The sequence below is a fragment of the Spinacia oleracea genome, chromosome 5, assembly GCF_020520425.1.
Source record: "Spinacia oleracea cultivar Varoflay chromosome 5, BTI_SOV_V1, whole genome shotgun sequence".
Taxonomy (NCBI): domain Eukaryota; kingdom Viridiplantae; phylum Streptophyta; class Magnoliopsida; order Caryophyllales; family Amaranthaceae; genus Spinacia; species Spinacia oleracea.
Window position 1 is genome coordinate 68263766 of NC_079491.1, and position 15402 is coordinate 68279167.

The 15402-nt window shown below is 38.8% G+C and overlaps 1 protein-coding gene across 4 annotated transcripts; it reads right to left on the reverse strand.

Moving 5' to 3' along the window:
* Positions 1 to 4771: 4771 nt before the first annotated feature.
* LOC110789610 (protein STICHEL-like 3) lies at positions 4772 to 14922 on the reverse strand. 4 transcript variants are annotated; one of them, XM_021994309.2, is made up of 7 exons: positions 14680 to 14917; positions 11940 to 14398; positions 9974 to 10193; positions 8263 to 8799; positions 6405 to 6954; positions 5269 to 5332; positions 4772 to 5178 (listed from the first exon to the last, which is right to left on the reverse strand). In XM_021994309.2, the coding sequence occupies exons 2-7, from the start codon at positions 13956 to 13958 to the stop codon at positions 5086 to 5088; spliced, it is 3483 nt and encodes a 1160-aa protein (XP_021850001.1). In that variant the 5' UTR covers positions 13959 to 14398; positions 14680 to 14917; the 3' UTR covers positions 4772 to 5085. The 4 variants fall into 4 exon arrangements, 3 of the variants coding, with proteins under 3 accessions (XP_021850001.1, XP_021850003.1, XP_021850002.1); XM_021994311.2 differs by lacking the exon at positions 14680 to 14917 and adding an exon at positions 14518 to 14667; XM_021994310.2 differs by lacking the exon at positions 14680 to 14917 and adding an exon at positions 14514 to 14667.
* Between the last annotated feature and the right edge of the window lie 480 nt (positions 14923 to 15402).

Consider the following 15402-nt stretch of genomic DNA (forward strand, 5'->3'; position numbering starts at 1 on the left):
GATTTGTACAAGGCCGGATGTTTCGTTCGCACTCAGTGCAACGAGCAGGTACCAGTCAGAACCAGGTGAGGCGCATTGGACTGCTGCCAAGAACATCCTAAAGTACCTGAAAAGGACCAAGGATCAGTTTCTGGTTTATGGTGGTACAGATGAGTTGATTGTTAAGGGCTATACGGACGCAAGCTTTCAAACCGACAGAGATGATTTCAGATCACAGTCTGGGTTTGTGTTCTGCCTCAACGGCGGAGCAATAAGCTGGAAAAGTGCTAAGCAAAGCACTATTGCGGATTCTACAACTGAAGCCGAGTACATTGCTGCCTCAGAAGCAGCAAAGGAAGCTGTTTGGATTCGGAAGTTCATCGAAGAACTTGGTGTTGTCCCCTCCATTGAAGGACCAGTGGCTTTGTATTGTTACAATAGCGGAGCCATTGCCCAGTCAAAGGAGCCTAGGAGCCACCGGAAGTCCAAGCACGTACTGCGGCGATTTCATATACTTCGAGAGATCGTTGAAAGAAAGGAAATCGAGATTTGCAAGGTTGGAACTGACGACAACGTCGCGGATCCATTGACTAAACCGTTGCCACAAGTGAAACACAACGCACATGTAGCAACCATGGGAATCAAGCATGTTGGAGAATGGCTTTGATTTTCTAAGTATTGTTTTAGAACATCTGTTAGATCTATGTTTAAAACAATTGGTTTAACCATTTCATATTTATGAAATTTATTTATTTCATATTCATTTAATTGTGGTTTAGAATTAAATGATAAGTCCATGTGATTCAAATTATTCAAATGGGATGTCAAGATGGATTCTTTGGCAAAGAAATACCCATAAGTGAACTTGAATATTGAAGTCACAAATGATCCCTAATCCAGGTCATTGAAAGGTGGACGACCAATGACTAATGAAGATTAGATTGCAAGTAGATTACTTAGTTCTGTTTCTTGAACTAGAGTGACTGGATGTCAGAATCTTTTGCATAGATACTTATTGGAACTTGTATCGGATTGACCATGAGAACGCTTTAAGAGATTAAAGTCATATCATAGGTAGTTCTCATTAATGGTGATTAGAAACCGTTCCTCGGAACATGAGCGATTATATCTGCTCGTTTGAGAATTAGTTCGCTTTGATACTAGCTAAACGTCGCACCGTAAAAGGAGGCTATAAAAGCAGTTATTGGGCATACTATGAATCAAAGTGATTGTTCATAGATTGCAAGAATGGATTGTCCTCCTATCTTTGATAGGATATGGTTTTGTTGTGTAACAAGGCCTCTCGGAGAGTTAGATACTGCAAAATGCATGGCCGTGCTCAAAATGGTTAGGCTTAACCTTCTGCAAAAGTTTGACAGTTGAACTCTGTAATCCGAGAAACACTTCTGGACCTAGTAAGGATGGCTTGGATCTTACCTTATGTTCAGTAAGTAAAACTAAGCGACAAAGGAATGTGGATGCACACTTGTCTGAATGACAAGTGGGAGATTGAAGGAAATATGTCCTTCACCCAAGGTGCATTAAGTCTAATACCAAGGTTCAGATTAATTGCGAACAATTAATTCGGTGAGATCAAGTGATCGGAACAGCTAGCTGGAGCAATGCTTCCGATCAGTGAGTTCTAATGGATATTGAACTCACAACTTACTCTTGACTGAACCTACAAGGTCACACCAATGACACGTAACAGATCACCGGATTAAATGAATCGGAAATTCATTTAATAGCTTTTCGGGATTTAAGTTGGAAACGTATTATACGATACGACCTTGCATCGGAATCGTATATCGTATCGCGAATATTCGTAAGCTAGGCGAAACGAATAAATCGTATCGTACGACGGTGATTCGTCGTATACGAAACGATAAATAATATATCGGAAATATATTAAACGCGGATACGAGGAGCGGCCCACGAGCCGAGTGCACGAAGCACTCAAGGCCCATGGGCGCGCGCGCTAGGCAAGCAAGCAAGGCGACACAACAGCGCTGGCCCATGGCCGAGCAGCTGTGTGCGCACGCGGGCCAAGACCACGACACAGCAGCAGCAGCGCGGCCCACGGCCCAGCTCGTTGTGCGTGTCCGTGTGATGCTGCGCGGGCTTGCTAGCCGGCCTTGCCTTATGGCTTGGTCGGTTAGTAAGGTTATGTTAATAACCTTATGACCTAATTTCCAACTACGGCAATCACAATTCAGATTACACACAACCCTAGGAGAAAACAGAGAACCCTAATTCTCTCTGTGCCTCCATAGTGTGTTCATCCCAAAAAGCAAATCTCTTGATCGATTGTCTAAGCTACGATAATCAAGACGGATCTGATCGTGTCGGTGAACCAAGTAGAGGAACGACAAGTGGAGTTCTTTGTTCGTGTTCGTTGACGGATTATTGTGGAAAACACGCTTCGAATGTAAGTTTGCTTAATCTGTGCTTTATACATGTTTCCTGGCTTTGGGGATTGTTCCGCACATGTTATTATGTTTAACTTTATTCTCCTACAAACACTTCCATCAAGGATACCATTGCCCGTTCTTAAACTTTTCTCTTGTTGGTGAGGATATCCTTGAGAAATTTTGCATAGACCGGCATTTCGGCAATAATGTCTAAGAACGGGATGTTGACATTCATAATTTTCATCAAATCTATTAACGTACTTAGAATAATTTTTCTCTAACTTTGCCTTGGATTTCCTTTGAGGGAATGGTAGATATGGTTTATAGGGTGGAGGTCCCCTACTTCTCTCTACCTCCTCCTCTTTTTGTTTCACTTCATTAGGACTTGGTTCACTTTCGTCAAGGATCGGAGATAATGTTTGACTTTCTTAGCTATCTTGGAAAGTCGGAGGGTCTTCTTGGCTCTCTTGGTGCCCCAAAGGTGCATGCCTAGCACGTATTGAGGTGGAAGAGTCTTCACTGGGTCTGGGGGGCTCTATATAGTATGTGTCACGACTCAAAGTGACCGCGTTGGAATCTACCAATGCTCCCATAGATTGAGGAGGAGCTCCATTTCGTACTCAATCAAATTTTTGAGACAATTTCTCCAATTGGAAATTCATGTCTCGCCAATATCTCTCAAAATTTTCTACTCTTTCCGCTTGGCTAGTCGAAAACTTGTCAAAGAACTTGGTGAAGTCTTCTCCGGTAGAAGACGAAAATGCTTGCGGTTGAGAACGAGAGTGAGCATGGGGCTCCCTTGCTTGCACGGCCAAGATTTAATTTGCTCCTTGTACTGAGTGCCACATTCCTTTTCTTGATGACCTTGGACCATGCTAATGTAAAAAATGTCATTTTCGCTTGATAAACTTCAATCGTTAGATTTTAGTTCGGGAGTACACTATTTAGGGGTCGCCTGGAATGGGTGGAATGGACAGTAAAATTTAAGGGAGCAAAAATTATTGATTGTAATCATAGGCCTGGATTGGGGTTAGATTATAAGGCCCATAACTTTTCCCCTTCAAATTGGTGTAATACATTACCTTAGGCCCCCCTAATGTAACAATTCCCTGAGTAATAATACTGCCTCAAAGCCAACTCTCTCTCTCCTCTCTCTTCCAGTTTTCCTCTCTGTCCTCTAGTATTCTCTCTCTTCCTCCATTGGAGCTCTTGAATTCTACCTCTTCCTCCATTGGAGCCCTCAATTACAAGGGTAATTCGTATTTTCTGTTAATTTTTGCAATCAATAGCTATTTATGACATTTTTTTACCCAGAAATCATCTTCTTCGCCTGTTGATTGGATGAAGTTTGCATCATCCAACATAATTAATCTTTCATCTGGAAATCACCAACACCTTCTGTTTCAAATTTTTGTTTTTGTGATAAAATATTCAATAATTACCAAGCATAAAAAGAAAGAAAACAGAATTACCCCTGTAATTAGTACTGACATACCAAATCAGGTTCTTTCAAAAGATTATCCCCTAAACTAGTCACCTGGTAGTAATTACTCTAGTCAAATTCTCCCCCCTAATCAATAACGTCAATCCAGGCGAGACCTTAGGGGTATAAACCCTTGCACTAGGTTACTAGCCCAATTTTTATAACATGAACTTTTGTTAAATATCCTAAGCTAAGAGGGAATTAAAATTTTGCGCTCTATCCAACAGTTAGTCTACCACATACATACGATATTTTCTTTCTAATAATTTATTTTAACATAATGTTAAATTTGAAAACAAAATGGTAATTGATGATCGACATTGGAGGTGCTCTAAGAGACCGGGTCGGTTGATAGGCCAAGGAAGGAGTTTGCAGTTTTCCTGTAGCTAAATGATGATCGACAAAATGATTTGGTAAATATGAGAAGACTTGATAATTTCGGCATTGACAAATTAGCAGTAGTTGGCAGTGAATGCAAACCACTATAGTCAAACTATTATTGATTTCAACTTTCAAATCTCATCCATTCGTTACTTTATATGATGCAAATCTATCCACGATAATAACATACCAACGTCACCTGAGACTCTTGTGTTTTAATCAAGATGAAGAGTCAACCGGGTGCTAACACCAAAAAGAAAAAAAAAAAAATCAACTTGAAGAGTAAACGGGCTGGGTAGTTGGACACGTTACCATCGGACACTAGTTGCTCCGGGCCTCTGGCCTATGTATATGTAAGCAGGCTACAATTATAACTGGGTCACGAACAATGAACCCACAATGAAACGATTAATTCTAGAGGAGCACATATTTTTAATTCTGTCATGCAATTAGTTCCTTGTTCACCTGAAATTATTGGTAAGATATTCATTCTTCAAATGGATAAACTGAATTGGAATTAGGGCATAAGATGATTTCCATTGCCATGAATGAAGGTTTACTAAAAATACAACTGCTGCATATTTAGAGAGAAAAATAAAAATAAAAATAAATAAACGACCAAGCTACGTAACGTAATATCTTCTACTTCTATTGCCTAGTGCCCTGCCTTACTACCCATTTCCTAACATTTCGAAACAAGCTTTATTACTCCGTAAGAGCCTATCTAAAGTGGTGGAATTGAAATTATAAGCTGCAAGATTCATAAACTAACTCTAAAAATACAATTACAGATGCACAGTGGGAAAAGCCTCAACAGCCATCACAGTCATTTTACCTCGGCGACCTGGAAGAGAGACACTTTCCACAAGATATAAGCTTAAGCAATGAATGAGGTCTTCGTGCTCGAATCTTTAACCTTGATAGCTGCAGTTATATATGCATCAAAATTCTATTAGCATAGTCTGAAACATTTTGTTAACAAGTAACAATCAAGTGCATAATTGTTTTTATTACCTTTCGTCTTGTTGTTCGAGATGTTTTCCAACATAACAAGCTTCTTGATCTAGGTTCCAACCTCCTGAAACACAGAAAGTTGAACATGTTAGAAGAATATTCATTTAACATATACTCTGTACAACAGAGGAATAGACGGTGTTACCAAAAGTAAATAAAGACCAAGGATGGGCGGATGATTTAAGATATCAACGCATAGCAACTTCAAGGAATGTGCAGAACATTAGTGTAACTGGAATTCCAATTTCTTTAATATTCAAGAATAAGACACGAAACGGGAACTAAAGCTATAAATTTATCTATCAACAAACAATTGTAATCATGTTCAGAAATTCTGTGTAATAAGAGTCATCCATTGAGGATCTTTTCTTTCTTTCTTTTCTACTCCTGTCTCGTACTCCGTATCAGTTTCCAAAATTACAAGGAAATTACTTTGTGCATGAAGTTAAAAGATCCCCCTGATATCTGGGCAAGTATACGGAAGAGTTAAACGCGGAATACCAGATCCCGCTATTGATTCATCAACTTCTGTTGATAATGGAGAATCCCCAAAACTGTGCTAAACGCCATACCAGTATCCACACTACTATGGCATCTGAACCAAAAACATTCAAGGGTGTCATAACACCAAACAAGAAATATCATACAGAGAGTTCTAATATCTAACGCAATCTCTAAGCAGGAAAAAGATAACCTGTAACGAAGAAAATTCATATCCATTTAAACATACAAGCTAACACCAATTAGTCACAGAAAGCACTCATATACATTTCTGAGCGCAAGTCAGCCACATAACCAGAGTCACTTCGAATGCGGCATGTTTCAGACTTGAATCAGGTATAGGGGTATAATTAATTACCTACTTTTATTAAGCTAATCATTAGGTGTACCAGTTCCATGTGCCACGTAACATCACACTTTTCCAGATCTTGGTTTATAGGTGGAGGTGATACAGGAATTAGGCAAGACTGCATAATACTGTCATGTCATAGAAAGTACTTAAAATGTTTTCTGTAAGGGTGAAACTAGTTTTTGAATACTAGTGTAAGCACGTGATGCTCCAAATAAACACATGAATAATAAGAAAAAGAAAAAGAAGATGAAGATGAATACAAAATGCAGATGGATATACATACAGATTATCTTGCTCGAGTTTTTCAGCAATAGATACAGCTTTGCGTTTTGTCCATGCACTGCGTTGGGAGGATCCTTCTGCTTGCTGAATCACATGGGCAAGAGACACTTTGCCTCTTACCAGGCTTCTACACTGATTTTGCTCCCCAAGACTTCCTCTTTCAGGTACCGTAGATGAGTCAGGATGTTTGAATGACGGTCCTGTTTCATTACTAGTCCGAGTATCCCGCTTATCTGCTTGCCCATGAATATTAACATGGTCACTAAACTTTTGTTCCCTTGGAGAACCTGCTAGTTCAACAATTTCACTGGTTCCAGAATTAACCCTGTTCTTTGAAATCATTCTGCTCGGACCACCATATCCATTCTCAGATGTTGGCAAGACAACTGGTGCATAACCACCTAACCTTGCATCTTTTCTTGATTCAGATCTCATTTCAATTGTCACTGAAGACCCAAGTACAGATTCAAATGCTTGCACAATATAATCCCTCAGCTTCTCTGCCTTGGATTTGGTCTGATGTGAACTGAACAACAATTGAACAGTTGGAGCTGCAAGAAAGAAACTTGGTCAGTCAAACAACTAAACCAGCAGCGATAAGCCGCAAAAACCACGAGTCCACTAAAATTGAAGTACAAAGATTACAAGAGATGAGTCTCACACGTCACTCAAATAAGCAGCACTGTTTTGAATTAAATAAATGTACCTATTTTCTTGAGACCTATATATCACAAGCTTTTGTTTATCACTTTATCTAGAAGAAACAAGCACAATTGTACGCAAAAAAGCTGCCTTCAATATTGTCCACCGAAGCAGGCAATTAATCAGCTCCCCGTCTTGGCTAGCTCGTTGTCCTTAGGAAGCAAGCAATTTAACATCAACGGTTCAACCTAATCCATCACTCATACCTAGTTCTTCGGAAAGGCCACCAACATCAATTATCGGGGCCAGAAAAAGGACTAGAAACCCTTACTGTGAAGGGTTGATTGAAAATGTTCAAAACCATTGATCCGTTGTACAGGTTTCCCTCCTTAAAATTTCAAACCTATGAGAAGTAGAAAAGGAACTCCCTCTCCTTCCATTGTACTGTTTGATACATTGCAGGCTAAAAGATCATGAAATTGGAATAAAACAATTTTAAAGAACAACACCCGGGGAGAGGGGGGGGGGGGTTTGGAAGTAATTTTTCTTCCTTCTATTGCCCCGTTACATTAAACGGATGAGCACATATACAAACCTAAGTACATGCACACTATGTTATCGTTATTCCCTAACACTCAGCTACAAGCAATGTTATGTATCCAAGGGTCAGACATGAGCTCTTATGATGAGGGCCAATTGATCTACGTTGAAGGTTGAAGAGTTGACTACGTAACACATACTTTTGAGGCAAAAGTCTTAGTTTAGAAATGTCCGCTATTCCGTGAAGAGTTTATGATCTAATGTTGTCTGCACAGAGTGACCCTGTAGTTACCCGAATGTGTGTATTCTTTTTTGACTGTGAGTACTCTTCATTCCAAATTAAGTATCTTGATTCTTGAAGGTAATGCACAAATCATGTAGTTCATAGTTATTTCATTAGCCTTAAAAACTAACAAGTATTATGCTCTTGGAATTTAAAAGATGGGCAATAATGCAATGACAATTTGATGGGAATATATTTTCACCTCGAAAAAAGTTAAAAGGAAAAGAAAGAACATATATCTTAAATGAAGGGATTAAATGTTAGCAACAAAATCTAATCCCCTCGAGCTTCCTGATTTTAGTAATGATAGTGAGAAATAATGGCAATACACAAAATATAAATGATAAAATCAATGCAAATACTGTTCTGTGGTCACCAAGGGAAACATCAGTACCTGCACCATAACTGACAGAGATCAGCTTCCCTTCTTGATACATGAACTCTCGTATGTAACTGATTTGAATATTCTGTAGCACCTCCAACCAGATGTCTTCAATTTCCGTGTGACCTTTACCTCGCTTCCCAGTGACTCTCATATCATCATATGTAGAAGTCTCGTGAGATGCAATCCTAACACCTTGCCTTCTGCTGCCTGATACCTTGCTACCATCGTGGGTACCACCAGGGCTGCTTTCATGGTACTTCTCCATTCCACGATCTGTAGACAAATGTCTCCCAGTATTGGACACTATGGCACGATCCATTCCGCCTTTTCTAGTTACAGCCCTACCATCGTTCTGGGGCAATGGACTGTGATTAAAACTAGTGTCTTCTGCAGAGGAACTGGGCAACATATACTGCTGATCAGGAGCAAGCTGAAGCAATGCAGCTGTTAGCCAAGTCAATTTGTCATTAGACATTCTTAGCTGCTTCTCAGCTTCCGAGAGAGTTTTCAATGCTTGACGAAGTTTTTCCATATCTTCTTTGGATACTGGAACGTTAGGGAAAAAGTTAGAAAGAATTGTTCCATTAGTCACATGACAACCCAATGAAAATATCAACAGCCAATGAATGCTTAACCAGAAAAACATTTAGCACGACAGAGATCAATTTGCAACAGTTAAACAAGACATAATGCGCAAATTACATACATGGTGGAGGAGGGGGGGTGACTGGGGAGAGGAATGCGTCCGGCCACAACCAACATAGAGTATAACTGAATCAAGTATAGATATAAAAGCTCAAATTGGATAGGTTAAGTTCTGTGATGATGACATTATTTTTTTCAAATGATGATAGTATTCATAATGACTTTCTGTGGAAAGTGCCCTTCAAATGTAACTTTTTGCAGACAAATACCTTCCAATATATTTTTGCACAGAAGTACTATATAAGATACATTTTTTCTAAGGTAAACAGGTAATACCAAACTACCGATTCCCGACCAAAAAATAGTCTATTTTCCGGCGTTGACTTAATATTTTTCTTTCTTTCCCTTCCCTCCCATTTTTAGGAGAAGGAAAAGAAAACAAATAATGTAGAACATCCTTATTAGTGGAGAGACAACAAAGTAAGGGGTAACCAATCAAGGGGAAAACTAAGTTATTGTCGGAAGTATAATAAAGGCACTTCCTCTGTTTCTTTGGTTGATCCACTTTCACTTGGCACGTTTCCAGTTCACGACTTGAGTCACTTGACCATTTATATTTTTAACTATCAACTAGAAGAAGAAAAATTATAAATTGTTGATTTATTGAAAATGTACATTGAGACAAATCCAATAACATTTTACTCATAATCATTTTTGTTTTTATATATCAGTAAAAAGAATGCAGTCAAAGTGGGATATGTGAATTGTGAAGAAAGTCAAAGGGAAACTTCCGGAAAAAAAACCAAGTAATTCTCTACGGACAAATTTAAAAGGTATTTCCGCAAAATAAGTGACTTACAAAAGGTACTTCCCCGCAAAAAAATCAGAGGATCATTTTTAGAACCAGGGTCAATCATGCTGACAAGTAGACTATGTTATCTATAAGGTCAGATCACGATTCATGACTGGCAATTGATACTGGAAAATTAGTTTGCATTTGCATTACATACAGCCATACAGGTATGAGAACAATCATATTAATATAACTCATGGGAAATAGAATATCTAGGCTTACATGGTTGCCGCCGAAAGAATTTCCTTCTACGCCTTTCTTTGGTGAAGTTGTATGTACCAGCCAGTACATCAGTTATAACAGTAGCCAGTTGGGTCATCAGAGCCAATGGCTCAACACCACTTTCCATGATTTCCCTCAGGTTCTTGACTGTATTAACTGTGTCTGCAGACAGAGCAAAGTCAAGTAGATCAACCAACTTCTCATCAGAGATCAGACCAACCTGAGAAGGACACAAGATTTCTAATGTCAGTTAAGGAGCAAACAAACCCATTGATGGTCCAGCAAACTGTATTATGAAAATATTTATTTATCATTTAGCACACCTAAAATCGAAGTTTTCCCTCGTAAGGATTCATAGTTTCATACTTCTTTACTTACTGAAAGCCACAGTTTGGAGTCAGCAGAAAAATACAAAACATATCTTTCGGAACAAAAACAGAAGAGTCTTGAGTCTTGACATTTACCAGTAGTACATAACATAAGAAATGTATTTTTCTTACTTTATACTCCATAGCAGTGAAGTTTTAACAGCTAATTAAATGCAGTCAACAGCCCAAGAGTTGTCCAAGTTCTACAATACAAAAAGGGGGAACTTCCATTGCACTAGAACTCCCTTCACCCCCAAACATGTTTCACTTTGCAGTATGTTGATCGCTCAAGTAATTCAGACACATCAAACGACTGATGAATACAGTATTACTATTGTCGGACCATCACAGAATTATGCTTGTGTGATGCATGCAAATAATAACTTAATTTGTTCAACTGTTCATTCAAAAGATGTCAGAACAAGGGTGGTTGGAGGGACCAGTCCAGTCCACATTCTGGGATGCATAGAGTTGCAACTCTGCTTAATTTCGTTATAGCTATTAAACAGATTTTCACCAGCATTCAAATTGTGCCCAAGGATTTGACTTTTGTCTACATCTATTTGCCTTTATTACTGTTATATCTGCCATTGTGTCGGTAAATGAACATATAAAACCTTTGCTTTGTTTTGTTTTTTGCTTTTACAGGATAAGTCCAGATTCTCCATCAATACCATTGCTATAGTGAAACTAAGACAAAGTCAAGACTTAAGTGATGCTGATGATATTCCTGAATGGAAATGAACACCTATCTTTCCAATGGCCCAAAAGTTGCTAATTAATGATCGAAGTCATGCATCTTAAAAATACATGTGCGTAAAATTTTCCGATTCCTGCACCTAGCAGTTTGAAATGAAACTTCTACATTAGTAGTTCCGATGGATTTTTGTTTCTTTGACAAATACGGGTAGTCAAGATTGTGAGGCCATGTAAAATTCATTTTAGAAAGGATTAAACAATAGAACTAAAGCAAACTACATATAGGTAGACACATAGACCAAAACATACTCCATACTTTCTTGAAAAAGACCCAATAAAACAATTAAATGACAGTCAAAGATTTATGAAGCATAGTTTGATTTATAAGTACCAACCAAAATGTTAATAGTTTGGTTTTTAAGTACCAACAAAAATGTTTATAGACGGATGAGGGATCGAAAGGGTGACATGTTGCACCTTTACAAATTTTCTCCAGTAACGGAAAACCTAGGTGTATGGTGTTACTCTCACATTTCCCTAACTATATTAGGGGGGTAATCCAAAATAATCTTTTCGTCAATTGAATTTCCCAAGGTAACAAATCATCATTACCAGCAAAGTTACAACATGTATCACGCACACAGAAGGAGATAGATAGAAGGATTGCACATGCTCTAAAAGTAATTGCTAAAAAAGCTCAAGTCCTCGAGAAAGGGTTCAATACTTCAATTATATGCTCCACGAGATGGATCCAATTTAAGTATAACAATAGAGGAAATGATCTAGATGAATTGACTAGTTGCACTTCTTGCAAGAATAAATTAAATAATCAAAATATTAGATGCAAAAAAAAAATGATTCTGTTACTACATCTATAGGCATTTTCATGGCAAGCTTACCAATTCCTGCACCAGTGTCACTGAGATTCTTTGCCCCAGTAAACTTAATTGCTCAAGCGTCATCTCAGCGTCTCTCAAAGAACCATCTGACCGGGATGCAATAAGCTTCAATGCATCCCGATCAATGTCTAGACCTTCTTTTGTAGCAATCCACTGTAAAGCATATATAATATCTGCATCTTTCAATTTGGGAAAGAAAAATTTCTGGCACCTGGATGTTATTACATGGGGTAAAACATCCAGACTCGAACATATGAGGACAAAAACCACACGCCTGGGTGCTCGATCAATAACTTTGGATATTGCACTCCAGCAATCATGCGAAAGTGTATCACAGTCATCAAATATGAATACTCTGTACTGAGATGCCTGCTGAGACAACATCATATTCTCAAACAAATCCATAATGCTTTCTAAGTCGAAATTACTCACAGGACTAATTTCTTTTATAGTTCTACTTTTACCCATATCGTGTGCAATGCAAGAACCACAATAGCCGCAAGGTTTAGGATGTTCCGGCGATTGGCAATTTAAGGCTCTGGCAAATATGCGTGCAGAGGATGTTTTCCCAGTTCCATGCGGCCCATAGAAGATATATAACAAGCCCACCTTCCTCCGAACAATGGCATTCGAAAGAGCTTGTGCAACTAAGTTCTGACCAACCAAATCTCTGAATGTTCTAGGCATGTATGTCTGTGTCAAGTTCTGATGTCTAGCATGGCGTCCCTCTCTTAACTTGCGTTGGTCACCAGACCTAGCTTCAGAAGCAAGGTCAGATTCTACATCACGTTTCAAAAGGCTGTCAGCAAATATGCCTAGCTCTCCAGAGTAATCATGGGCCCAAGCAGCATTATCTGAGCTCTCAGATCCATCAACCAATAAAGGCAATGCCTCAGCATCAGACTTACTACAAGAGCTAGACTGATCTGATGCTGCAGGAAAGTCAGAAGCATCTCGACCTTGGGGAATCTGACCACCTCTTTTTAACCTCGGGTCGGTCAAACCACATGACAAACTTCTACCAGCCATATCAAGAATTGATTTACCTCTATGATGAATCCTTGACCAGTTAAACGGTATCCCGCATCCATTTCGTGGAGCCCTTGAAACATTATGATCACCTACTTCATCTTCTTCCTCATCCATTGGACGCCTTTGTTGCACCACGCCCTTTACTGATGAATTTGAAGCCACAGATATCTCATTTTGATCCCTGGTATCCCTCCGAGCCATAGTGCCTGGTGTTCTTTTTACTCTCCTAAATTTGCGCCTTTTCACCCTATTAAAACCACTGCAGGCACCACGAACACTAGGTTCTGCTTCTTCCAAAACCTTCACAGGTTTTGACTGCCTCCCATTAAGATGTTTGTTCGAAGAGAGTACACCATCACTATCCAATGTGATCTCAGGCAACTGGTGCGAGAGTGTTTTGGGGTTAGTCTCTTGGCTATATTTCCCGGATGCAACACTCTTTCTGCTTTTTCTGTCAGAATTTCCAGAAATTCCTTGGGACACCTCATTTCCATTCCCATAAGACTGAGCCCCTTGGTTACCACCAGAAAGGTCACTCAATCGGCTAGATTCATTCTCCCTATCCCCCCTAACATCCCGAGCTCCACTTTTACTACTGTACTCACTGCCTATTGCTGCTTGGTAATCAGTTCCCCCAACCTCAAGACCGTCAAGAGGTGGGGAACAGCGAGATAGCCTTCCAGCATCCCTTGAATTTTCACCAGTTGACCGCCTGCCATTCTCAGGTCTTTCCCCATCTTTAGAAAGCAGATCAGCAATTACTGGAGAATGCCACAGTGGGGGACTAGCCGAAGGATCCCTAAGAGAACGAGACCTTTGAAGCACAATAAGATCCCGCATAAGGGACCTATCATGCAATAGGGGACTATGCTTATGCATATGGTTCTTTAAATGAATACAGTTTGTCAAATGTATGTGGTTACGCAGATGATCACTAATATCGCCATTCACATCCTTAAGAACCCTATTGCGAACAGCCCTAGTCATGATCAAAATAGCAAACAACCAAGATGCAGAAAATTTTCCAAATCAAGCAAAGAGCACGGCATTTTCTTTAAACCGAACACTGCCCAAAACCCTCTTGAGCCGTCCCCCTCAATCCAAATGGATTGCCACCCACCAATTCCACCACAGTTATGACAACACAATCCTCAACCCAACTTCCAACGTCAATCATCCCATCAAATCAATGCCATACCCAAAAAATTTAACCGCGAACCCACAAGTTTGATAAACTCCCCTCCCACTACAAAAACCATTCTCTTTCAAATTTCCACACCAATTAAATGCACAACCATCAGCAAAACAGCATACATATCAAAATTTAAGATAAACCCATAATACTGAAATTGCCAAATAAAACATCAAGGGTTCCGAAACTTATCAGATAACAGCCCAGCAGTAAAACCCACCAAAATGTCTTCACCCTGCAAAATATAAAACCAATTTAAGCAAGAAATACAAAGTGGGCACATTGAAAAACACAAAAAATACATAAAATGCTTGCAAAACAATCAAATTAGAAGAAAATTGCATACTTACGTACATAAATACATCAAATCAGACGCAATAAAAATGAATTGGTGTAAAATCCAGTAAACATGGAAATAATTAAAGGAGTTATGAATTGGGTTTCGAACAATCCAATGAAAATGCAGATTAAGAAGATATAGAACTAGAAAGAAAGAAAAAGAGAAAAAACAATCACCTGAATCAGAAGCAAAGTGGGGGTGCTTTTTTGGAAATTAAATGGTGGTTCCACCGAAAATTAAATAAAAAGTGTCCTCAGATCTTCTGTGTGCTACTAACTTTCACATGAACTCTGCTTTGAGAACGACGGTGAGGTTATGACTGATAAAAGAGGAGATTTTGAGAGAGAAACGAGAACACCAAAGCAAAGTAGCAATTGCAAGCAAGCAGCTTTGGGGGTCTTGAGAGACTGAGACTAGAGACTACAGAGAGAAGGGGGTGGTGGGTCCCTGGTCAGAATCCACGTGGATTCTGCATCCTAGCCGTTTGATATAACATGTGGGAACCACAGGGTTGTTGGTCCACCTTGGTAATAATTTGGAGTTTTGGACCATACTCACTTGCTCAAGTTTATTTTTTGCACTGGGTTAAAAAGAGTGGTCATAGCCTAGGATTAGATTGACCTAAGGGTGCATTCTAAAAGAATAAGTTTCAGGTTTAATAAATTTAGATAAGTTCAAATAAGTTTAGATAAATTTTAATATTAATAATAATAATATTATTTATTAATATATAATTTTTATTATTATTTTTATTAATAATATTAATAATTATTATTATTATTTATTAATATTATTATTATTTATTAGTTATTACTTTTTCTTTTTATTTTTTACTTCCTCCAATTTTTAATACTCGCAACGTTTGGACTTTTTACACTATTTACATATTCTAATTTGAC